General features: G+C 34.6%; 3 protein-coding genes across 13 annotated transcripts; 2 read left to right on the top strand and 1 right to left on the bottom strand.

The window, feature by feature from the left end:
- The first annotated feature begins 710 nt into the window (after positions 1 to 710).
- LOC101267449 (TNF receptor-associated factor homolog 1b-like) lies at positions 711 to 12423 on the top strand. Of its 8 annotated transcripts, none has more exons than XM_026033047.2 (14): positions 711 to 879; positions 1521 to 1741; positions 3480 to 3591; positions 4641 to 4729; positions 4821 to 4889; positions 4974 to 5103; positions 6477 to 6635; positions 7239 to 7587; positions 8278 to 8390; positions 8608 to 8752; positions 9564 to 9732; positions 9853 to 10033; positions 10133 to 10301; positions 10779 to 12423. In XM_026033047.2, the coding sequence occupies exons 2-14, from the start codon at positions 1561 to 1563 to the stop codon at positions 12210 to 12212; spliced, it is 3300 nt and encodes a 1099-aa protein (XP_025888832.1). In that variant the 5' UTR covers positions 711 to 879; positions 1521 to 1560; the 3' UTR covers positions 12213 to 12423. The 8 variants fall into 8 exon arrangements, with proteins under 8 accessions (XP_025888832.1, XP_010326745.1, XP_010326744.1 ...); XM_010328443.4 differs by having other exon boundaries at positions 10118 to 10301; XM_010328442.4 differs by having other exon boundaries at positions 765 to 879; positions 9564 to 10033.
- Positions 12424 to 13444: 1021 nt separating this feature from the next.
- Positions 13445 to 17847, top strand: LOC101258410 (uncharacterized). Of its 2 annotated transcripts, XM_010328440.4 has the most exons (5): positions 13469 to 13897; positions 14995 to 15042; positions 15130 to 15476; positions 15566 to 16016; positions 16376 to 17847. In XM_010328440.4, the coding sequence occupies exons 1-5, from the start codon at positions 13514 to 13516 to the stop codon at positions 17609 to 17611; spliced, it is 2466 nt and encodes an 821-aa protein (XP_010326742.1). In that variant the 5' UTR covers positions 13469 to 13513; the 3' UTR covers positions 17612 to 17847. The 2 variants fall into 2 exon arrangements, with proteins under 2 accessions (XP_004247917.1, XP_010326742.1); XM_004247869.5 differs by lacking the exon at positions 14995 to 15042 and having other exon boundaries at positions 13445 to 13897.
- A 2809-nt stretch (positions 17848 to 20656) lies between these two features.
- LOC101267162 (wound-induced proteinase inhibitor 1-like) lies at positions 20657 to 24943 on the bottom strand. Of its 3 annotated transcripts, none has more exons than XM_069289037.1 (4): positions 24794 to 24943; positions 23655 to 23744; positions 22366 to 22485; positions 20657 to 20938 (listed from the first exon to the last, which is right to left on the bottom strand). In XM_069289037.1, exons 1-4 carry the CDS (start codon positions 24852 to 24854, stop codon positions 20901 to 20903), a joined length of 309 nt encoding a protein of 102 aa, XP_069145138.1. In that variant the 5' UTR covers positions 24855 to 24943; the 3' UTR covers positions 20657 to 20900. The 3 variants fall into 3 exon arrangements, 2 of the variants coding, with proteins under 2 accessions (XP_069145138.1, XP_025888812.1); XM_026033027.2 differs by having other exon boundaries at positions 22381 to 22485; XR_743332.4 differs by lacking the exon at positions 22366 to 22485 and having other exon boundaries at positions 24794 to 24942.
- Between the last annotated feature and the right edge of the window lie 1444 nt (positions 24944 to 26387).

Below are 26387 nucleotides of genomic sequence, written 5' to 3'. Positions count from 1 at the left end.
TATATGATAATAGTCGATTGAGAGATAATTTTAAATCAAAAGAACTTATAAATGCAATTTTTCTTGTCTCCGACGATTGTAATATCTTGTGATGTATATTAATTACGTAATCAAACATCTAGTGTATCGGGAATAATATATTATTGCATATTGATTTGCACATTTTTGTAAGATCCTATATAAAACAATATCATTATGTTATATCCTTATTTTCCGTTATCAATCTACCACAAGTGGTTCAAAGAGGTACCATAACTCTAAGAAGAATCTTCAAGGCTTCAACGCATAGCCACAATGACGCTCAGTCTTTTTATGACAACATATAGTGATATCACATATTCATCTCCTTTTTAATGTCTAACAATACAATAAAAATATGTATTTTAATAGAGTCGCTCATCATTCCTTTATACGCAAAATTTAATTAATATAATTATTTTTTCTCAAAAAATAAAAATAAAAATATATACTAACAATAAATAGAATGCATTATGGTAAAGAAAACCACTAAAAATTGTCATGGACAAAAAAGAGAAAAAAAATGAAATTGTTATAAAAGGAAAATTCTTGAAAATAACCAAAAAAGAAAAAGGGAAGAAAAAGGAAATGAAAACCTAAATATGTTGAGAATGAGCTGAAAAACGAAAGAATATTTATTTATTCATTTATTTTTATTTTATATATATGTAAGAATAGATGGCACTAAATCTATGAATTATAAAAGAATTAAATATATATATATATATATATATATATATTTATTTATTTATATAAAATCTTTTTTCTGCATTTGTTCAGCTGGTTTCTTCCACCTCTCAACTCTCTCTCTACACAGCTTCCATTTTTCACCATTGACAAAAGCTTTGTTCTTTGCTACAGGTTTGCTTCTGCTCTTCGATCTACTCTTGTTGTTTTCATTTTATTAATCTAGTTATTATGCTTAACCAATTCTTTTTCTTAATTCTAGCTCCCCTTTACTTTTTCTTGTGTTGTAGGGTCTATTTTGTGCAATTCGTGTTTTTTGATCCTTCTTGATATCTGGGTTGTTGATTTTTCTACTTGCTTTGATGGGTTTTGGTCCAATTGGGTTTTGGTAAATTAGTAAAAAATGTATCTTTTTTGTGTTTTGATGAATTTGCTGATTGGGTTTGGAGTATAATTCTATTTTTGTTTTTGGGGTTCTTTTTGATTTAGTGGAAGTTGGTTTGAATTAGGGTTATTGGGAGTTATCCTAATGTGTTTTTTCAGTAATTGCAATAATTGTGAATTGGAATTGTCATTTCATTTGGAATATGTACCGATTTGTGTTTTTGCATTGTTTTTTAATGAAAGAAATCCTTGTTTCTTTGAATTATTAATTTATTATATATGCATATGGATAAACTGGAGTATACAATCCAAGGATATTGGTTCATGTTTTTGTGTTGGGTTTACCTCTTGTGTTTAAGTCTGTAAAAGTGGGAAAGTGAAGATGTTTGTGTTTATATTAAATGTGGTTTAATCTTTTTTGGATGGAAAAGGCGAAGCTTTTAGAAGTTTGGTGGGAGTTGTGGGGTGAGAATGGCTTCAAGTGCATCTGAGGAAGCAGGTAGTGCAAGGTCTTTGGAGGGACTCTCAAATGGGCAGCGGAGATGCCAATCTAGTGAAGCGTTGGCTGAATGGAGGTCTTTGGAGCAGGTGGAAAATGGGATTCCATCAACTTCGCCTCCTTACTGGGATAGTGATGACGATGGAGATGCGGGTATGCTGCTTGCCATTTTCTATGCTTTATTTTTTTATTTCTTTTGAAGTCTTCTTTTGATTCTTGAAAGACGCTGCTTGCCAGTTTTGATGTTTGCTCCATACTTTTTATTCTTTTAAGATCTTTTGAAGTTCTGGTGGTTTCTTGAAGTTGCATATTTGAGGAATGAGTTTCAGGATACTAGTACTTAGTTGAGGGAAGTTGCATCATTCATTAGATAGATTGGCAGTTGCCTGCAATTCTTTAATTATGGACTTACCTGCATCCACTGTTTTTCTTTTCGACAAAGATTGAGTGGAATCATTGTATACTTATTTTGGATTAATATCTCCTTTCTTTTTTGGTGTAAGAGCTCTGAATATGAACACTTAAGAGTTTGAGTCTTGTTAATAGTGGTTTAATTATTTTATTTTTTTCTTCAGATTTACTATACTGCTCATTTGAAGATGAACTCTTTAGAATATCAATTAAATTGATTGCTTATGAACTATACCTGTCATTGGTGGGTGGCCTTTCACTTGGTTTGCATGCTAGACTATATCAGCTTTCTAAAGGAATAGGATTTTACATAGGGGATCCTCTCTTTTTGTTTTTGTATCGAGGGATCCCAGATAATGTAATCGACGACACTATCTCAGTGCTTGCTCTGTTTCAAAGCTATACTTATCATTTGTGGCCCTTATGGGAATTTCCCGGTGATGTGAATTAACTATCTGGTTCTAAGTTTGACAGGGTGTTCGGTAATCTGTTGTTTGATGGAAAACTTGATTGATTTTTGGTTGTAAAAATCCTTTATATATGTGAGATTTTAAATCTTATTACAGGATTGAGGTGGTGGTTGTTTTGTTTTTAAATCAATGTAGAAATTTTCTTCTTGAAGAAACTAGAAAGTAGCTTGTTGATGGATGTCTATAGCTCTATATTGTTTTGAAATATGCTACTGGCAGGCTTTTGCTATTTATAATGAGTCCTCATCTCAAATTGTGTTCTTCGGATTCATGTTGTATCAACAAGAATAGTTTTTGGGACAGATTTCACCATCTCATTTCAAAACTTGTCTAGAACTGCCAGCTATTTGATAGTAGACCAAACCCACGTACCTCCATAATTCTCTGTCAACCCTAGTTTACATCTATACACTTTCATATTGTCACCAACTCTGCTGACAATGCATTCCAACCTCTTTTTGATGTCCTCTTTCAAGTTTGTAAATGTAAAGTGAACAAGACTAGTGTCTCAATGTATAAGTTGTAGGAGGTTTCATGACCATTGGTACCGCTACTGCTGTCTCAGAAGTCAGACCTAAGCAATAATGTGAAGCAGATACTACCTGAAGTAACTTCTTCTTCATGGTGGAATATGTTGTTTCACAATTGTGATCTCATGAGATCAATAACACTATTGTTGAAGAGTAGTTTCCTAGTACAGCTCCTTTATTCCGTTGTATATTTGATTTCTTCATTTTGGGGTGGGGGCTGATGCTGTAGTGTTGATAAAAAGAAGAAGTAACTATCCGTAACTGTTTATCAACCTGATTTCGGTTATGCATGTGTTTCTTAATTGGCATAACTGAGATTGTGAGTTGCGTGTGCTTCTAGGCTGTGAGACTACTACTGATATTTCTTCAGAAGTTTCTTCCTTACACTTCACCATCTCTGTCCTTCTGTATGCGTTTATGTGCTTATTGTGGAAGCCCCTTTGTATTATTTATTCAGTTATCCTCGTTTGTTGTTCTTAGGATCTAAACCTTCCGAGCTTTATGGGAAATATACCTGGAAGATTGATAAGTTTTCACAAATAAACAAGAGAGAACTTCGGAGTAATGCATTTGAGGTTGGAGGCTACAAATGGTATGATATCCTTGGGAAGAATTATTTTGACACATACTTGTTTGGTGGCCCTTGCATGTGTTCTCATCCTTCCTTTTGAATGGAAAGGATTTTATGCATTCTCATCTTCTTGTAGAACGAGATATGTATTGTGACTATTGTCCAATGAGGAAAATTCTGCATGCCCAGTGTCTATCAATTTCAAAAACTATCTGCTGATGCTTTAGATATGTCTATGGTTTCCTGCCTGGATAAAGTTAATTATAGTGGGAGGAATTGGACTCTACCGATTGAGTTAGGAAATAAGAAGTTTGTGGGTAGTTATGTATGTGCGTACTTTTAAGTAGTTTGGATCATGTTACGTTGGCTTAGAAGAAAAGCCAGGACACAAGAAAGAAGAGAAAAGGGTTATTCCCAGTGCTCTCTTTCGAAAATAAAATCAGATGAGCACATAACTCATCTATGTAATAAAAAAATTGCGGAGCATGTTGTTTCTATGTGCATATTTTGTTTTTGGTTTGGACCATGTTAGGTTTGGCTAGATAAGGAACCAGGAGTAGGATGTAATAAAAGAGAAGAGGAAAGGGTTTTGCGGTGCTCTTGTTTGGAAGTAAAAGCAGAGGAACGCGCACCTTGTGCAGTCATCTTTACAATCCTATTTGAAATGGGATGAACATAAGGAATTAAATCTAGTTTTACTTCCTGGTGCATACTTAGTAGGTGACATGAGAAAAGTTAGGAGCCTTGTCCCTGCATCCCTGCACTACCTGTATTTAGAGAGAGATTGCATGACTCCTAACACTGTTAGTTTACTCTTAGAAAATAGGCCGACTACTCCTGGAGTTTGATCATTATGTTATCCATTTCATTGATGTCGAGGTATCGTGGACACTGTTTTTATGAAGTTTGTAGTTTGGGTTGTACCAAATTTGATATTTTTACACCCTTAATGCACGCTTACTATAATCTTGTATGCTTGTTTATTCCTCTATTTATTGAATGATAATCACCATTTCAGGAATTGTAAAATTACTGACAAATGTTTGATGTGATTAAACTGATTGTGGCAGGTATATATTAATTTACCCTCAAGGATGTGATGTCTGCAATCATCTCTCTTTGTTTCTGTGTGTGGCTAATCATGACAAGCTCCTTCCAGGTGTGATAATGTTGGTAATTCACTCCAAACTGTCTTCAAAGTGTTATTGTAAAGGTGATGTTGATATTTTCTTGTCTTTTGATAAGAGCAGGTTGGAGTCATTTTGCCCAATTCACTATTGCTGTGGTGAACAAAGATCCTAAGAAGTCCAAGTATTCGGGTGGGTAAACTACATTTGGTCTTTTGCAATGGATCTTGAAAAATCTTTGCATGTTCTTGTTAACACAATTGCAGATTTCTGCAGATACACTACATCGATTCTGGAAGAACGAGCATGATTGGGGTTGGAAAAAGTTTATGGAGCTTTCAAAAGTTTTAGAAGGGTTTATTGATGCTGATACCCTCATAATTAAAGCTCAAGTTCAAGTTATTAGGTATTTTATCATTTTAATTTGTCTATATTTCATTTTTACATCAGTTTATGCATCTTACATTACCTATGGCATGGTTAGCTATAGCCTATTAGCATGAATTTCCACCACCATTTGCTGGTCTATTTGTGAACACCAAAGTCCAAAAGTGCTCATATGCCCAAATTAGTCAAAAGCCATAAGTTGGTCAACCCCAACTTGACTTTTCAACTTATAGGCACTTTTAGTTTGCCTAAGCTTTTAATTATTTTCTCTCTACTTTTTTTCTTCCATTCATCCTATTCCAAATAAATTCATTGGAAATCACTTTTATGACATTTTAATAACTTTTAATAGAGAAGTGTGTATCAACACTTGTTTCACCAAATACATTAATGATTTATTATCAGTTTCAACACTTCTATCCAAATATGTAAGTATTTGTTTATATAATTGATTTCACAACTTTAAAGTGTTTTTCAGCACTTGATATTTATTTTTAATCCGCTAACCTACATGGAATCTTAAGTTAATGTGATTCCTCTCCGTGCTTGGAAGCTCTAAAAGGACTAGTTGGTTCAACTTTTCATTCACATAGGTTTTCACATATAAAAATTGTATCAGACGGAAAGAGGTCAACATGGATCTTAACATGCCAAAGATGTTTGACATGGACACACTGGCATAGATTTTCTATCAGGTGTTTGACACAACACAATGGATTTTTTGTTTTCAATATCTTCCTCTTATAGCATGTATGGTTCAAATGGAACTGAAACACATTCTTGTATCAAAATTTATGATTATAGCCCATTAACTTTACAACTCATTATCTTTTCCTCACATAGATAGTTTCATTGGTATTACTAGGATTTGTATATGTCGGGAAGAATGAGACGCAGAATAGGAGTTTCAAACATGCTGATTTCATAGCTATTTGTTGGTCAACCATGAAATGAAAAGAAAAGTTGGGAGATCAATGATTTTTGGAACCTGTTTGTTCTATGTCTGGATGGGTCATGTTAAACATTGTTCTTGTTTCTTAATATGGACATGATGATGTGTAGAAATGTCGCTACTTTGTATATTATGAGTTTGAACCCCGTAGCCACTTGCACCTAGGTAGATCTAGTAGACATGTTGGTCTTTTTATACGAAGAGTCAAAGACAACATTATTTTGTAAGGTTTTGTCTATCTTTTAAGTTTTCAGATTAACTTTTTATTCAGTTTATCCATCATTCCCCCATTATTCTTGAGCATACAGTACTCCTTTCTTTAGAATAATCTGTCTTCTATAGTATTGACTATTGAGTATACTTCGCTATTCCATGGATGTCGTGATGGATTTTTCAAATGATGATCCTGACCCCATTCTGACTATGCTCTTTGTTTGTAGGGAGAGAGCTGATCGGCCCTTCCGTTGTCTTGACTGTCAATATAGGAGGGAGCTTGTTAGAGTATATTTAACCAATGTTGAACAGATCTGCCGCCGTTTCATGGAAGTGCGTCGAGGAAAACTTGGAAAGTTGACAGAGGATAAAGCTAGATGGTCGAGGTAAGGTGTAAAAAAGTTTCTCAATTGTTTATCTGGTTCTTGATGTGATTCTAGATGCAAGAACAATAAGTTGAGCTACAATCAAACAAGCAATACACGTTTACAAGTATACGCATAAGAAATAGGAAGAGAGGGGGGAGAGATTTAGAATAAAGAAAGGATATTTAGCAAATAAAACACGTTAATTACTAGAACAAATCCTCCTATAAATTCACACAAAGATTATTTCTCTATCTTCAAACTTAGCTCACCCTAATATGAGGAGTTAAAGACTATTTATACCAGTCTTGTAAAAAGAGGTAAATTACAAGAATGATCCAACATCCTTGATGACCTATGTACTTGTCATCACTTCCTCAATTTGAATCTTGTTTTAGAGACTGTTAGTGTAGATAGTTATCTAGCTTCTAATATCTATGTTTTGTCGTGTCTTATTTAGATACTTCAGTTGTGGTTATGAATATGGGTAATATTTTATATTGAATGACATATTCGTTCCCCTTAATCCTCATATAGGTAATGCAATATGTGTTTGCATTGGATTTGTGATTTTTTAGCATTTTGACATAGCATTCTGACTTCTCACTTGACATGGAAATTCAGTTTCTGTGCTTTTTGGCTGGGAATGGACCAAAATTCTAGGCATCGAATGACCCAGGAGAAATCACATCCGATTTTGAAAGTGGTGGTCAAACACTTCTTCATTGAAAAAGAGGTTACATCTACTATAGTGATGGACTCTTTGTACAGTGGGCTTAAGGCAATTGAAGGCCAGACTAAAGGAAAGAAAGGGAAGGGGAAATATTTGGATGCAGAAGAACAACTGGTTCCTATTGTTCGTTTGGACAATGACATGTTTGTCTTGGTGGATGACGTCTTGCTATTGCTTGAGAGGGCTGCCTTGGAACCGCTGCCTCCAAAGGACGAGAAAGGTATCCATAACCGTACAAAGGTAACTCACAGAATTCCATGGTTGAAGCCATATTAAGAAATGCTACAAAATTATGGCTTCAATTGCACCACCTGCTGCAGTTGTGTTTTCGTTCATTGCTGAAACTATGGGGCTCACGATTGATACTGTTGCTAGCGAGCTTCTATTTGTCTTCTCTATATTTGACTAGGGTGTCTTGTTATTGCCACCCACAGATTTGTTTCCTTGTTTTAGCAAAATCTAGATTAGTCCTTCTCTCAAGGTTTTATTATAGACAAATATGCTTCAGTAATATTCCCTATATGTGGACAAACATATCTTATGATTCATTGGCATGTTCCGTTACATCTGAAGCTGCTTTTGTGGATAAGTTACTGAATGTGAGTAAGAATGAGATTGAGCTTTTGGCTAGTGGTAGAAGGAATTATGAAGTGATCATGAACCAAGGCTAATGATTGTGAGTATACTTCGGTTGTTATGGATGATATTTGAACTATTTCAATGCCTATGATAACTCAAAGAATCATGTATATGACTAAGAATTAGTCTAGTCAGATCACTTGTCTTGCTGCCATTTCTTTTTCGTATCACGTACTCCTCGTTCCCTCTCTCTTGAGGAAAATAAGGGAAAGAAAGACGAGCACTTGTTCTTTTCTTCGTAGTGTATATCTATCCATTCCTTTTTACTTATTATACTGTTCTTAATTTTAGGATGGTGCTTCTGGAGAGGACTTTAACAAATATTCCATTGAGCGTGATGAGAGGCGCCTAACTGAACTAGGTCGTCGAACCATTGAAATATTTGTCCTTACACATATTTTCAGGTAACCATCATCACTGTTGCTATTGAAATGTCTATCCTCGGCTTATCTAGTTAATCTATTCTCGTCATTTAATGTTAGAAAGTCTAAATAGATTCTCTAACCTCAAATTCGGAAGCAGTTGCTGCATTTATGTGGAATGATGTTGTACCTTATCTCAAGATTTTTGATGGTTAACAATGACCAGATTATACTGATAAAACACAATTACCTTCTGTAGTAAAATAGAGGTTTCGTATCAGGAAGCTGTTGCTTTAAAGAGGCAAGAGGAGCTCATCCTTGAAGAGGAGGCTGCTTGGCTTGCTGAAACTGAGCAGAAAGCTAAAAAAGCATCTGACAAGGAAAAGAAGTCGAAGAGAAAGCAGGTACATGTCCTTTTGCATATGTTTATAGTATTTGATTACACAGGTAAGATATCGGAACTATATTTTATTTTTAATATGCCGGACATCTGTTTAAGTGAGGCTACCAGATCAGTGTTAAAAAGACTCCTATATCTTTTACATTGTCTTTGTTACCTGGTACACATTGCTGAGTCCTTGCATGGTATGGAAAATTAAAAATTACTTGCCAGCTAAGACACGCTGGGCTTTGGGTATTAAAGTTTGAGTTTCTGTTATCAGCTATTTAACTTTAGGGGACGAGAAGCAAAGTTATCCTTTGTTTGGAGTTCTTTTTATGCACCAATTGTGGTTATAGGTAATGCTGAAAAGGACCTCTTTTGTGTTAGCTCAAGTATTTATCTTTAGTTTGAAAGGGAAGTCTTTTCTTTCAATTATTGACATCATTAATGTAGTTGTATATTCTTCCCTTGCACCACCTAAATTTTGTTTTCTTTAGAGATATCATCATCGAGCTTGTCTGATTAAAGCTGCTTATGAAGAAAGACTATGTTCTCCATGAAAGTGAGAAGAATACATGTGTATAAATTATAATAGCAGGAAAAAGAAATGAAAGGAATAACAGAAAGTAAACAAAATGAAAAAGGACTAAGGAGAAACTAACAAGAATGTGCTGAGACGGATTAAAAGTTGTAGATTTTGCCAACTAGTTTGTGCGCAACTCTTAACTGTCCATTGAGGTTTAGTGAACATATTTATCCTTTTCACTACTTGAAGAAAGTGCTTTGCGTAGAATATTGTAGATACACTTTATCATTCTTACCTTGTATTTCAGGGTAAACAAAAAAAGAATAATCGCAAAAAGAAGGATAAGGGAAGGGATGGAAAAACTTGTATAATTGAGCAAGAGAAGGCTGAACGAGATGGGTGTATTCTAGATGGAAATGATTACGAGACTGAGGAGCCAGAGGCAGCGCTGGAGAAACCAGATATGCTGGAAAATGGTTCGTATGTTTCTGATTCAGTTGATTGTGTCCCAGAAGTAAACCACCCTGATTTTGAAGACAGAGGTGCATGTCCTGTCAACTGGGATACTGATACCTTTGAAATGCATCCTTCTACAGAAATTAGCTTCTGTGGGTTAAGTGGCCTTTCCGCTGCACAGAATGGTATTTCAGGGAGAAGTCCTCCTGTTATCGATGATAGTTCGTCAACGTGTTCTACAGATTCAGTTCCTTCAGTCGCTATGAATGCGCCTTACAGAGGGACTTCTTTGAACCATAAAAATCAGAAATCACCTAGCAGGTAACCTTCTTAAAAATTTTGGGCATCAATAAATATCTTTTATGATGTCTCTGGTTTTCAATTGTTGGTGCCTCAACTCTTTAGATTGGTTAACCACAGAAGCAAGTCAACCAGTAGTACGACCGACTGGGCTAGTGAAATACATAAGCAGCCATTAGATGCTCTTCCAGATACAAGGAAGCTATCTAATACAACTGTAAGTCATAGGGCAACTAGATCCGAGTCCCAGGCTATAGCGCATTCACACGATCGGGAAGTGCTGAAGAAGGTTTGTCCTTTTCTCCCCTTATGCATTCATCTCTTACTCCACGGAATTGACTGGATTTCATCCTAGTAAAAAAGCTTTACTAAGGAATGCAAGTTGTAACACTTGAAAGCATATTCATGGATCTTTTTCTTCTTTGTTTTTTTGGATGGGTGGGGTGGGGATGGGGTGGTCTGTCCCTCTCTTTTCAGCGTTCCTTCATGTTTGTTTATATAGTTAACAGAAAGAGGATGAAAGATACTGAAATATTGATGAACTGACTAGTTCTTTTGCTCTAAGCTGTTTACCTTGTAAACAAAGGAGATATAGTAAGTGTGCCATGCTTGATTTTATTAGATTCTATAATCCATATGCTCAATTATACTCTGTTAATTGTCATTTTGGATTTTAGAGGCAACTTCTTTGCAGTGAATGCCATAATTCTGCTTATGTTGTTTTTAAGTGAATTCTAACTTTCATGCCACGCTTCCTTGTATGCAGGAAGTAATAGTTTCACAGCAGAGAAAACTGAGTGAGCCTGATTCAGAGAGACCTCCCTTGGAGAAGCCACATGTCATATCTCATCCTAGAAGCCCTTCAAAAGGTGCAGCATCTGCCATTCAGTCAAAATCAGAGTTGAAGGACTTGGCCACAAGTGATTCAAACTCTGTTAAAAGATCGTCTTTGGACAGTTCTAAGTTGACTTATAAACCAACTACTTTGGCTAATTTAGCCGAAACTGCTGTGTTGTTGAAGGCTGATCCTGGTAAAGGTATAGAACGACAAGTGGCGGAGAAGCCCTCAGTGCATTCAGTATCCATTACACCTCAGAACTTCCAATCTCATCAAGTGACTGCCTCTGCGACTACGGAGAAGTCCAAATCACAAGTTCCTGCCCTGTCCAGATCCTTGAATGGTCCTGTAGTACATGGGCCTAGGCCTGCTGCCTCTGTTGTTCCCATGGTTCCAACATCACCATTATTGGCCTGTTCAGTGAGTGCAGCAGGTCAATTGGGCTCTGACCCTTCACCAGCAACCCACAGTTATGTTCCTCAGTCCTATCGAAATGCAATTGTGGGTAATCCTGTTTCTGGAAATGCAACTGGTTTTAGTCAACCCTATTCTCCAAGTTCAATGGTTAACTGTTCGCAGCCATACCCTCAATCACCTTCGCGGATTTCTGGGCCGTTATTCTTACCACAGGGATCAGAAAGAACAGAACCTAGTCGTATCAGACCAAGTTATTCATATGGACTAAGTCACGATACCGTGCAAAATGGAGTTCAATGGCAGAGTTCCCAGAGGAATAGCAGGAGTATATCTCGGGATCATCCTTCTATACTAAACGAGTTTCAAAACTTTGATGTCTTCCAGCCTGTAAGTAGAACCCATGATCGCATCCCATCTGAGCTTCCAGCCTGCACGTCTGGACGCCAGTCCCAGAGTTCACTGGCTGATGAATTTCCACATCTTGATATCATTAACGACTTGCTGGATGATGAGCAAGGAATTGGAAGGATGACTTCGATGCCCACCACAGGTTTTCAAAGTTATAGCAATGGGTCACATCATCTGAATCGGCGTTCCTCTTTTCCCGGTGATATTGGAATGCCCACTGACTCAGGTCCTTCAACAAGTTCCAATAGGTTTGAGCAAACACGGAGTTATCATGATGACATCCAGCATAAGTTTTATGAAGGCCCTTTAGACAGTGCAAGCGATATGATTCGTCAGCCTAATCCACGATTTATAAGTGGGCAGATTGATAGCTCAGCACCAAACCAGTGGCAAATGATGAGTTCTGATTCATCTTTTCGTGGAATAAGGACTGCAGAAAACGATCCCAGTAACTGGTATAACGCCCCTGACTACTCAAACATGTCTTCTGGTAGTGTAAATGGCTATAGAGTATATAGGCCTCCAAATGGTCTTTGACAACAAGCCATAGTTGGCTGTTATACTAATGTTTTTACTAGAGGAAATCACTTGGTATTGGGGGATAGTGGAGTGTGAGGTTGTAAGTTGTAACCCTCTGGCAAGTTAAATATTTTGTATAGAGTGATTCTGCCCTTGTTGTTTTTTTCTATATTGATTAGCTTTCAAAATGTGGCTTTTCCTGTCACTCTGGGGATATGATGTTTTAAAAGTTTTGCCTCTCTCTTTCTTTTTAGTTTCCCTTATTTTAAATTCGCTCAGCGTAGGCTCATTCGGGGGAAGTGTTCTTTACTAAAGATTTTTTCATATACCAGGGCTCGAATCTGAGATTTTTGGTTATGTGATAGCACAGTTTAATGACTAGGCCTATCAGATGTTTCTGAACATACCTAGGTGAAATCTCACTAAATATATAACAATAATAATATATTTAAAACTTGTTGTCTTAAACATTTCGTAATGATGATATGTTAAAAGTACTAAGCATGAGGTTTATTAAGAACTTTCTTCTAAAAGTTTAAGCTATTAAAAGCGTTATATAATTTTTACTTAATTATACCGTATAGGTGTCTCCTTAATTACATTATATCTAAGCTTAATTCTTTTTTATGAGCCATACACGTACACGCGTAGATATCCTCATTAACAAAAAACTTTAAACTCTATTTTAACTATTACAAATATCTTATTATTATTATTACTATTTGCAGAAGGTGAATCACCTAATTTGGATATGGCTGAATTTATAGACAAAGAAGCTATTCTAATAACTAATGTTATAATATTATTATATTACCCTGAGAATATATTAAATTTAATATTTTGAGAAATATATTAGATATTAAATTATATTAAAAAAAGAGGATATTAGTGTCTTTGTCGTCTAAAAAACTAAAACATATTTACTCTTATACTAACAGACATACATATGTCATAATCTTATACAGAGAGTCGATATTTATTAAATATTGAATCAATGGATAAGATTGTGTCACGTCCTCCTATTTAGTCTTCTATTAGAGTGAAAAGTATAACTCTAGTTTTTGGACGGTAGAAAGCATTAATATCCCAAATATATAACAAATGATATTTGCATAACATTTATGATAGTTCAAAAATATATTTATCATTTTATCAATAGTATTTAATATAAAGAATAACATTAGTATAAAAATAAACAATATTTTACTATAATGGATAAGTAAAGAAATAACAAAACGTAATATTGACTTGTACATATATATATAGAGCTGTACGTTTTGTCTTCCCTGCAAACTCAATTCTGCACAGTAGAGTTTCAAATGGCGGCACCCCAGAGAGATTTCAACATTGAAAATCAAGAAGAACCAAAATCAAAGATTGTGTATTTAAACTACAGGCGAGTGCCAGCAGTAATCTTTCGAAAGAAGTATTGGGATTGGAATAGCATGGTGGCGGTATGTAAACTTACAATGGTTGGAAAATTCTTTATACCTAAACCAAAGATGACTAAAATTCGTGCTAGTTTCCATGCGAAACTCTCTCTTAAAGGGGTAGTGAAAATTAGGTCTTATGATTCTTACCATGTGTTTATTGATTTCACTGCTGAAGAGGATTATCAATCTGTTTTGTTGAAAGAGAGGGTTGTTGTTGCTGGTGCAATCATGGAGGTTTTTCAGTGGACTCCGGAGTTTCATGATCAATTTGTGAGTTTTGTTGCGCTTGCTGCTTTAATTTTATTGGTAGTGTTTGTTTGATTACTCAATTGTGATATTAAAAACAGGTGGTATTTGATGATTCGACGGGTATAAATTGAAAATATTTATATGTAATCTGGAAAAACACTATAAAGTAGGTGGCGTCGTGGGAGAAAGGGCGATGAAGTGGGGCATGGGAAGGGCGAGTAGGGGATGGGGTGAGTGGACAAGGTGGAGGCACTATGGCCTGGGGGAGTGAGAGTTTGTGTTAGGGGTAGGGGTAGGGATAGGGAATGAGTGCCATGTCGTAGTCAGAATTTCCACCAAGGGGTTCAAAATATGAGCTGGTAAACACACGAAGAAGTTGAATGCAGTTCAACATCTACTCTGTATCTATAAAAATGATTTAGTTATGTATAAGCAATATAATTTTCGAGGGTTTAGATGAATCCCTCAACCTTACTTGGCTCTGCCCCAGAATGGGTGGGAGGTGGTGTGTGTGTGGGATGGGGGTGGTGAGAGGTTGGGTTTGGACAAGAGGTAGAGATAAGAACCTATGACCTAAAGTAATTTTTGAACCCTCTTTGCCGCTTTTTCCTTATTTGAAGACCAATTAAACCTTCGCATGGAAGTGTTATATTGTAATTATAAGAGATGATGGACCAAAAAAACTTTTTATGTGTGAGCTTTAGTATTTACAATTGTTCCACTATCTTTGGAGTGAAAATTGAAGTTTTGGTTTTAGTTATTGGCACCATTTTTGTGTAGTTTCTATTATGTATTAGATAAAGCATATATTGCTATTGTACTGCCTAGCTTTTACTTTCTTTGGAGGTTTCATCGTTGAGCTTGACTGTAAAAGGTTTGTTTATGCAGAACTGTGCTGATCATTGGGAAAATATGTAGTAGTAATGCAATATAGAAATCTATCTACAGAATAAGTTAATGCAATATAAAAGCAGTAAATGTTGTTTAATTATCTGTCATTCTTGGGTACCTGCCTATAAACAAAGATATAAAAATTGAAGAATCAAAATGAAAGAGTGGTAAAGAGAAAAATGGCTGTTCTGGGATAAATTTTAACGTTGTAGCCTTTTGTCAGCTAGTTTGTGCTGAAGCTCTCAGTTGACAGTTTCTGTTTGAGTTCCAAGAAGGTTAGTGAAAATTCTTGATTCTTTTTGCCTCCTGAAGAAAGTAAATAGTGTAGTGATGTAATTTTTCATGGTTACCTCGCAATGCAGAGAGAAGCATTTGGTGTTGTAGAGCTAGAGAATACCAAAAAAGATGAACATATTGGTGGTGGAAATGAGTACGGGACAGAGGAGTCTGATTCAGTAGCTTGTGTCCCAGAAGTAACTCATTCCGATTCCGAGGACAGAGTTGCAAGTCCTATCAAGTGTGAAACCTCTAAACTACCTTCTTCCGTAGGAATTAGTTGCAGTGAATTTAGTGGCCTTTCATCTGCTCCATACAGAATTACTGGACGAATTCCTTCTGTTACATATGAAAGTTCATCGATGTGTTCCACAGAGTTAGTTCCTTTCAGGGGGACTTATTTAAACCACAATAATTTAAAGTCATATAGCAGGTAACCTTTTCGGCCATTCATTTTGGCATCCGGATTTGCATATTTGTTGTGTTTATGAGGGTTCTAATTCCTGGTGCTTTGCTTTTCAGAGAGTGGAATTATGGAAGTAAGCCAACTAGTGAAGCAGCTGATTTGGCTTGTGAAACACTTAGTCAGCCATTATATGCTCTTTCAATTGTCGAGCGCCATGAGAATCAGAAATCAAGACCTCCAATCGAAGTGCAACACTCGACCTATATGGGATACCCAACATTAACCTTTCCAAGACGCTATGGTGAAAGCTTAGTATCCGATTATAAGCTCACTTTGCTAGGGAATTTCTCCTATAAGAGGCCAAAAATGAAAGAAATTCGGGCTGATTTCAAAGCACAGAACCCTCTGAGTGGCCAAGTAAAGATTAGGAATTGTTCTTCTCGGCAAGTATTGATTTTATTCTCCAATGAAGAGGATTACTACACTGTTTTGTACAAGAAAGCGATCATTGTTGCTGGTGCCCTCATGCAGATTTCCTGGTCGTCTCCAGATTTCCACCATGAAGTAGTGAGTACTTTAAATCCCTGTTTGAGTACATCTATCGTTTTTAGCATGGCACCTCTTCTAATGGGAAGCTCTTTCATAACCGGTGGCTCCCATCGGAAAAGCTTTAGCCATAGAGCCCGTTTGTATTGTCTTGAAAAAATAGTTTTAAGTCAAAAATAAAGAGTCAAATTGAAATGACTTTTAAGTCAAAATAAAAAGCAGGGAAGACCTACTTTTGGTTTTTGACTTATTTTCGTTGTTGGCATCATAGTGTAATTTCTGTGAGGTTTTCGACAATGGTTGCTGCTTTCCTAGCTATTGCTTTTTTATGATTCTTTTTTATCATTGAGCTTGACTGATAAAAAGATCTGCTTATGCAGAAACAGAATATTCATCCTGATTTCAGATTAAGTGATGCAAAATCTGTTAATTGGAATACAGACACCTCTAAGCTGCATCCTTCTATAAATGGCCTTTTAGCCCCTGCTACAGATGAAAAGTCCATGTCACTACAAGTGCCTGCCGTGTCCCAATGCTTGAGTGTTCCTTCAATATGTCCACCATTACCATTATTGGCTCATTCAGTAAGTGTAGCTGGTCGATTGTGTGCTGATCGTTTAACAACTTCAGGTATTTATGTTCCTCAGTCTTATCCGAAAGGAATTGTGGGAATTCCTATTTTTGGAAGTAACGAACAAGCTGGCAGTGGAAACACCTTTCCTAGGCCTAGCCAAGCCCTGAATCAGCAGAGTCTTGCTCAGCAGCATAACCAACTGAATTCATATAAACCAAATATGACTGTCAGGATAGCACAATTACAACCACCATCAACAACCTCAGTAAGTGACATTACCAGCTCAATCCGATACCGAGAATGTCTCAAGAATCATGCTGCAAGCATGGGAGGACATGCTCTTGATGGATGTGGAGAATTCATGCCTAGTGGAGAAGAAGGGACCCCAGGAGCCCTGAAATGTGCAGCTTGTAATTGCCACCAAAATTTTCACAGGAAAGAGATTGACGATTACCAACCGATGGATGATGTTGGGTCACATTCTAGGTTCAGTCAACCGAGAAATAATAGCAGTAGTGGCAGTATACAAAACCAAGTCTTGATTTCTCTTCCTACACAACAGTATCATCATGATTACAGTGATAGCTGTTCACCTAGATCATTGGTTGACTCTTTGCAGCCTTATACTCAACCACCCTCGCCTACATCTGGTTCCGTATATTCACAACAGGCCTTGGAAAGAATACAACCTAGTTCTATTCGATCAAGCTATTCATATGAAATGGTGAATCACAATACCATGCAGAATGGAAAGCAACGGGAATATTTCTGGAGTGACAGCAGTAGGAATACATCACGAGATCATCCTTCCGTACGAAATGAAAATTGGAATTTTGACATGGACAAGCCTTTAAACAACAGAACCCCTGATCATATTCCATTGGAGTTTCCAACCTACCCGTCTAGGTGCCAGCCCCAGACTGTATTCACTGATGAATTTCCACATCTTGACATAATTAACAACTTGCTACACGAAGAGCATGAAACTGGACGGACTTTGATGTCCAACTCAGGCTCTCAGAGGTTGAACAAGGGATCATAACACTATCAGAATGTGCATTCCACTTATCCGAGTGATATTGGTATGTTTACTGGTCTAGGTCCCTCATTAAGTTCTTGTAGGTGTCACTCTGGTCTTTAGATTTGCAGTGATTTTGCACTTCGTTAGCTTTGCCATCATCCCTGATATGAGTTGGTATTTCATTAGAGCTGAAGTATGTTAACTCCTTTTTGTGCAAATGTTATTAAATGACAACACTATTGTCATTTTGATGGTAATACTAGTTTTTATGGATTTTTTTAGAGTTATTATTTGCATACAGCTTAATATGGTAAAACAATCTGTGAAATTAATAATCTGGGCAAAATATATATACACGAGCATTGGTGGAGTCAGTAGTTTCACTAAAAGGGTTCAAAATCTGAAGAAGTAAACAAATGAGCTAGTCGAAGGGGTTTTTAAAATTACCATACAACAACATACATGTGATAAGATCTTTCCATTCGTAACTAAAGTCTTGAATTCCCCTTGCAGTGGTGACCCTTTCATTCTTCCACGGACTGATACATGTATCGAATGCTCATATAGGAAATTTGACTCTTGGGTTTGGAACTTGGGGGGTTGCTTCGAGAAATCCTTTCTTTCTCGTCCACTCTGGGGGGTGCGGACACACCTGCACGGGTTACAGGTGACAGTTACAAGAATGACTGGGAAGTTAATAGTATCCGACGACATTCAGGGATGGATGTAGACCCATTGGGTAGGGATAATCATTCCGATCCTGCCGGTTAAAATAAGCTTTACTAATTAGTATAAGTTTGAATTAGTTGGATCAAAAGAGAATTAAGGGGCTAATTACATACGTGGGGGACACTCATTAATACCAAGGCTCGCTATACATAATTCAATTTTATAGCAAGGCTAGCTAGATTTTGTGTTCTTCTCAATTGTGTATCGTTATTTTTGTTTACTTTTTTCATTCGGTATTTGATATCTATTTTGGAGTTTAATTAATAGAAATTTATACTGAGAAGTTTTTTTAAAAAAAAATTTATATTAAATGCTCAAATTTGAAAATATTTATCTTTCTACATATATAATGATATTTTTTATTTACTACGATCCCTCAACCTTCTTATTTGTTCCAAAAAAAAAAGTACTAACGTAATGTCACGTTTTATTTTTGTTGGGGTGTTAATGGAGGGACTAATTTGAAAATCGCAATTCGAACCCTACCTACCACACATTCATTAAATCTATGGTCCCATCGATTTTAAATTGTTTTCTGAATTCAAGTGAATCTAATATTTTAAGGACATACCTTATTCAAACAATATACGCTTCAACAAAAAAAGAAGAAGAAAAATAAGGGATATTAAAAATAAAAACTATGGTCCCCTATAAAAATGTTTTTATTCCTGAGTTATCTTTCAACCATCCATGTTCTTTATGTTATGATTCACAATCATATTATCTTCACTCCAAAATAGACATTATTTAAGTAAATATCACGTTGTGTAGTTTGGCCTTTTTTCAATGTTTAAAAAATATTACGTATATAATACAATTATTCTCATGTCAATATGATGATTTTTTTTTTAAATGTATACATCAGTCAAAATATCAATTAATTTAATTAATTTTCGTTTTCTTTAACTTTTTTTTAAAAATATACTACTACTATTAATTCAGTAACTTTTGCTCAAATTTTAAATTTACACTGTGAAACCCGTTGGTATTGGTTCCAATATCAAAGAAATTATTTATTTGGTAAATTAAAACTTGTTCAAATCAAATACGTAAATGTGAATGTAATTGAAGTATGGTTTTTCTACCATTGCAGTAATTAAAGCAATATATAATATTATTATCAGTCACTAAATTATGTTTAATTATGTGCTCATTTTATAGAATAACTTAAGTGATTATAATGTACACTTTTTATTTAGTTAATTATAATGAAAATATATATCTTTGTGCCACACTGGAATTGGATTTGTTAAATTGTGCCTATTGATATTTAAAAAAAAATGGATTTTCACATGGTGTTTGGTATTCACATTAGAGCTTGATTAATTCGGATTTATATTTGAATAGGCCACATTCGTGGGTTAAAGCTTCCTATAAATAATTTTTCCATACCCAAGTTTCATTTCAATATTAAAGATGAGACTGATATGATTATTTACTTAATAATTATATGGGAAAAGGATAAATATACCCCAAACTGACATAAATGATATGCATATATCCTTCATATTTTTGGGACATTAATGCTCCTATCGTCCAAAAACTATACCATATATACCCTTCACTCTAACGGAAGATGAAATATGGACATGTAACGCAATCTTATCCATCGATCCGATATTTAATAAATATAGGGTCGGTGGATAAGGTTATGACACATGTATGCCCGTTAGTATAAAGGATATATGTGCTCTATTGTTTAGACGGCAGGGACATCAATGTCACAAAGATATGACTGAGGGTATTTGCATACCATTTACGATAATTCAAAAGTATATTTATTCTCATAATTATATTTTCAACACGCTTCATCATACTTTTTTTTAGTATTTCGCAAATGAGTAATGTGACATCTACCCACTATAACATATGACGTTTAACTATACGTAATTATCTCATTTATAAACTTTAACGATTCATTAGTTCACAATAAGAAAATCAAAATTGGAAAAGACTATAACATAAAAGGAAATAAGGGTAAATATATATATATATATATATATATATATATATATATATATATAATATATATATATATATATATATAGCATTACAAATAAAAATAAGGAACATTAGTTTTATTTGTGTTGAAATAATAGAGTACATGAAGAGTCTATACTTAATATCTCCACTTTATTTATTTTTCATAACATAATAATGTTCTTAACCCATAGAATAATTAATTAACCCATTCTAGGAGTAATTTTAACAATGGCCTTCTGTCACGATCCAAATCGAGCCGCGAGTGGCACCCACACTTATCCCACTGTGTGAGCGAACCAACCAATCTAAACCCCAACATTTCAAATATAATAAATAGAAAACAATGCGGAAGACTTAAACTCATTAATGAAATCAATTAACAACTTCTAAAATTTATCAATTAATATCCCCAAAATCTGGAAGTCATCATCACAAGAACATCTATCTTCTAATTACTAAGACTAAGAGTATCTAAGCAGCTAAAATACATAAAAAGCTAGTCCATGCCGGAACTTCAAGGCATCAAGACATGAAGGGGAAGATCTAGTCCAAGCTAGAAGCATTAGCTCACCCTGAAATCCGGAGTAATGAAGACTGGCTAGAGTTGCGGTTGAGTTGAAGACGACGGTATGTTTGCTGCACTCCACATACAAAGAAAGAAACATACAAGTAGGGGTCAGTACAAAACACAAGTACTGAGTAGGTATCATCGGCCAACTCAAAATAGAAAACAATATATATCAAGTAATAATATAAACCAACTACATTACTCAACATGTATCAACAACAAGTACTATAATCGTTAATAGGTACCGCCAAGTTCACACATGTGGACTCAAGCCTCAATACCATACTCATTTGGGAAATAGGTTCTTTTCATTCGAATTTATTAACTTAATTCCAAGATTCATTATCTTTATTCTTCTTGTGTCGGCACGTGACACTCCGCTCCCCTACTATGTGTCGGAATGTGACACTCCGATCCCCTAATTCTACGTGTCGGTTCGTGACACCCGATCCCCTAATTCTACGTGTCGGTTCGTGACACCCGATCCCCTAATTCTCATTCTATTAATTCATCAAGCCTTCTTTTATACCAAGGCATCATCAATCTCATCACTTTTGTTCATCAAGCCTTCTTTTATACCAAGGCATCATCAATCTCATTACTTTAGTTTCATCAAACCTTCTTTTATACCAAGACATCATCATTAACAAGGGGTTTTCAAGATTTGAAATTCAATAGTTTTATCATGCTTATTTCATCACAATTATATAATCATATTCATGCAAGCATACAATTAAGCATGTAGAAGACTTTACAATGCAACCCAACACATATCATTCGCTATTAAGAGTTAACTACGAATAGTATAAAAACCATAACCTACCTCCACCGAAGAATTTTGATCAAGCAAGCAATTTCCCAAAACTTTGTTCTTATTCTCGTTTCTCCTCTTTCTCGTTCGATCCTCTCTCCCTCTTTGTTCTTTCTATTTTCTTATTCAAACCCTCTTTCTTTTACCCTAATTAGCATATAATTAAGTATAATAGATGGCAATAGTAACCCACTAATTAACTCAAGGTTATCTCTTTTAACCCCCAAGTAATTGAGTTATTAATATTAAACCACTAACTTTATAATTAAAGCAGGAATAGTCCAAAACGTCCCTTAAAACATTTAAAGAAATCCGACTCAGCCTGGAATTACGCAACCTGCGACGGGCCGTCGTGACTGCGACGGTCCGTCCGGCTACTTCCGTCACAAAGTTCAGAGACTGAAATTTACTGAAGAGTCTGTGACGACTCGTCATGCCTGTGACGGTCCGTCCTGCCACTTCGTCACGAAGTTCAGAGAGTCGATTTCAGTACCCAAATTTCAGAATTCTAAGTGTTTTGGAACGAGACCCCCTCGACGGTCCTTCGTGCCCATGAAGGTCCGTCGTGGGATCTGTCATCTCAGTCAGTTTTTCCAGAAATAAAATCTGCTGCTCAAAACGACTAAACAGGTCGTTACACCTTCCAGTCAACAACCAGAAAAACTCTACCACAAACATAATTACCTAGCCCAAACATACCAGGATATAAAACCCTAATATCTTGAACTATGGAATTTTCCTTCTGAATTATTTTCTTAGCATATTCTGCTGACTTCCCAACAAGTTCAGGCCATGATTGCTTACCTAAAATAATTATATAAAAAAAAAAGCTTACCTAAAATAATTACAAATATAAATAAATATAATGACATCATGATAAAATTCTCATATCAGTTATTATTTCTTAAGAATCGTGCAAGGTCCACAGAAGAGAAATACAAGTGAATAGAGGGAGTAGAGTCGTCAATATGGGCTAGGCCCGTTGAGCTGGTCTGGCCTAACCCGGGATTTAGTAGGGTTGGGCTAAGATTTTTGGAGCCCATTTAAGAAAAGAGTTTTTTAGCTCGGCCTGAATAATCCTGTTGATTTGAGGGGCTTGAGAAATATCGATAGGACCGGCCCGTAGGCCAATAAAATTTAATTAAAAATATAATATAATATTAACATTTAAAATTAAAGAGGGTCCAAACTCAAAACAATTAGGTTATTATTTCTATTTAGATATTTATACTTAAAAAAATTTAATGTATTTTTTTAAAAAAATGATAACTTAACTTAATAAATATTTTATAAAGACAACTTTATTTGTGAATTTGATTAACAAGTAGTAACATTAACATAATGTAATATAGTTTTGTCGATATTTATGATAATTATTTTAAATTATAATTTATAATTTAAAAAAAAGTCGAGACATTCAGAAAGAGAGTTATGGCATTTCGAGGATTATAATATGGTCCGTAATGCCTTTTTACACACGGAACTCTTGAGGAGTAAATTAATAATTTAAAAAAAATATATAATTTTTAAAAAAGTGAACTGGTCCGACAAGCATGTAGCCCACATACTTATGGGTTGTGTCCACTATTTTCTGACCCAAACAAAAAATGGGCTAGTCCGGCCTGCCCCGTAAAATGTCAAAGCATGTATGGATTAACCCGGATAGTGTAGGCTAGCCCATATTAACAGCGTAATATAATATAACTCGAATCGCCATGCTCTTTAGTCTTTAAAGTACTTATCAATTTAGCAAAATGTAAATTTCATTCTAAGAAATTTTAATTTTTAGGAATAAAGTAATTTTTTTACTTTGTTAGTAAGGTGAAAAATATTATATATATTTTTTGAGAGAAATTATAATTATGTTACATTTAGTGAAAGAAAATCATAATTATGTGTCCATTTGTGAAATTTACCCGTCTTCGAAACTATAAGAAGAAGAAATTTAAAAAATATAAGAGGAATTTTATTACCTGGGCAAATTACATTTTGGATTTCATTTTCCAGAATTTCCAGTACTTCTATGCCATCACTCAAATCTCTTGCCATCAGTGATTGAAAAACTGTAATTAAAATAAATAATTTACCAAATTAATTACTTAATTATTCATTTGAGAGATAACATATACTAGTGGAATATATATGCATGCAAGAGGATTGACGGAGTCCGTAGTTTCACTAAAAGTGTTTAAAATTGAAGAAGTAAACACATGAACTAGTCGAAGGGGGTTCGTCATATTATGCAACAATAATATACCTAGTAAGATCTCACTAAGTGAAATCTAGGGAGGGTAGAATGTGCGCAAACCTTATCACTACGTCGTGAAGGTAGAGAAACTGTTTATAAAAGACTCTCGGCTAGCTCAAGTGCATCAAACACAAGTTAAAAAAACAACAACGAAGAAAACATTGTAGAAATTGAAATTTTGTGGGACTCTACAAGACGTGTTCAATTTGAAGTGGGACTCCGGAAGGTGTATTCAGTTGCAATTAGAATTCTCGGAGGTTACTCAACCCTAAACCCTACCCTAGTTCATAGGTACTAAATTCCCTTAAAAAGGCACCTCGAATATTCCGTAAGTTCATGGAGTATTCGTATAGAGGTCAAATTTAAATCATTCTAGTTTGAGAAATACACCACTAACGGCCATCGAATCATGGATAAATCTTAGGAGAGTAGAATTAAGGGAAGAATAAAATTGTACCTGCACTATTTATCAATAAAGTTATGTTTCTTTATATTTTATTTGTGATTGCAATTTCTTTTCTTTTACTTTAAAACTAATTGCAATCAAATTAACCATTAATAAGTAAAACAGTGTAAAATTTAACAAATATTATATATACATGAAAAATAATTTTAACTATGTATAAGTAATAGTATAATTTTCCGTCAAAGTCCCGAACTGATTCCGCCCCTGTACACCAAAACTAATAAAATTGTGATAAGATGGTTAAGATCTCTCTCAATCTTAACTAGAAATTTTAAATTCGATCCTTCAAAATAAAAAAGAATCATGTTAAGGAGGCTTGCCGGTTAAATAAGTCTTGCTAATCAGTATAAATTTAAATTAATCGGACCACAAAAGAGAATTAAGGGCTAATTACATACATGATGCAAGAAGCAAGAAAGCAAGCACATGAGATAACTTGAGCATATTCTTTCCCTCCATTGCTTTTAATTATTTATCTTTCAAATAATTGTGTGATGTGTAAGACTCATTGGTTACACATGGATATTTATAGGGAGTTAGTAAGGGGTAAGGCCAATTTTACAATAAACTTTATGGTAGGTATCGAGTAATTCAGTTATCAATAATTAATGATATATTCTCAAAATATTTGATAAATTTTTTGAAAAGTATCTTTTATCTTATAGAATAAAATAATGTGAAATATTATAGAAATTATGACAAGGAAAAAAACAATATAAAATGAAATTTAAAAATATTTACTAGCAAAACTAGAGGTGTTATGGTCTCTATAAAGGGAGACGATGAAATTTACACACGGGATATGAAGTGACACAGTAAAAATTGAATTCACGGATAATAAAATATACAAGGCTAGCTAGGTTTTGTATTCTTCTCAATTGTGTATCATTATTTTTGTTTATCTTTTTTAGTTTTTCATTTGATATTTGATATTTGAGTTTAATTGATAAAAAGTTTATATTGAAAAGTTTTTTTTAATTTTTTAGTTTTTATTTCATATTCAATAATCAAATCTGACATTTTTAATTAAAGATATAAATACATATTTATCTTTTCACACCTATAATGATATTTTTGTTTATTATGGCCCCTCAACCTTCTTATTTGTATAATATAATGCATTCTCACTTTTTATTTTTATTTTTTGGGGTGTAATGGGGGGGGGGGGGGACTAATTTGACTATTGCGATTCAAATCCTACCTATCACACATTCATTAAATCGATGGTTTCAAGGATTTTAAATTGTTTTCTAAATTTACGCGAATTTAATATTTTAATGATATATGTTATTCACACTTAACCAATAAAAAAGGACAAATAAAAGGAAAAAAAGAAGAAGAAAAACAGAAAAAGAAAGGGATATTAGAAAAGAAAAAACTATGGTCCCCTATAAAATGTTTTTATTCGTGAGTCATCCTGTTAAGCATATAGAACACACAAAAAATGTGATTTATAATTATAAATACTTGATATTAATATATTAATCCTTAATTATTTTTTTTTTCAACCATCCATGCATTTACGTACTCTTTATGTTATGATTTTCACTTATTGAGATTCAAATTACATTATTTTTTTCACTCCAAAGTAAATGCTATTTAAGTAAAAATCACGTTGTTAGTTCTTCACTCCAAAATAAACGCTATTTAAGTAAATCTTCACTCCAAAATAAATGCTATTTAAGTAAAAAATCATGTTATTTAATTTACTAATCTTGGCCTGTTGCCTTTTTTTTCAATGTTCAAAAAATATTATTATATAATACAATTTTTCTCATTTCAATATAACAAAAAACATATTCTTTAAACTGTTTGCATCTTGAATAGCTAAAATATCATCTAAAACAGAGAGTGTATTGATGTCTTACACGACTACATTCGTATATATATTTGTATATGAAAGTGGTAATGGCTCGGCTTGCTAGTGATGTTATTCGCTTTAGGTTTATGCCCACACGATTTTAAAACACGTTAAAAATTGGTATGAATTGC

This window comes from Solanum lycopersicum, chromosome 9, assembly GCF_036512215.1.
Source record: "Solanum lycopersicum chromosome 9, SLM_r2.1".
Lineage (NCBI taxonomy): Eukaryota > Viridiplantae > Streptophyta > Magnoliopsida > Solanales > Solanaceae > Solanum > Solanum lycopersicum.
Note: the sequence above shows the minus strand (reverse complement) of the source record. Positions and strands in the feature narration are given on the sequence as shown.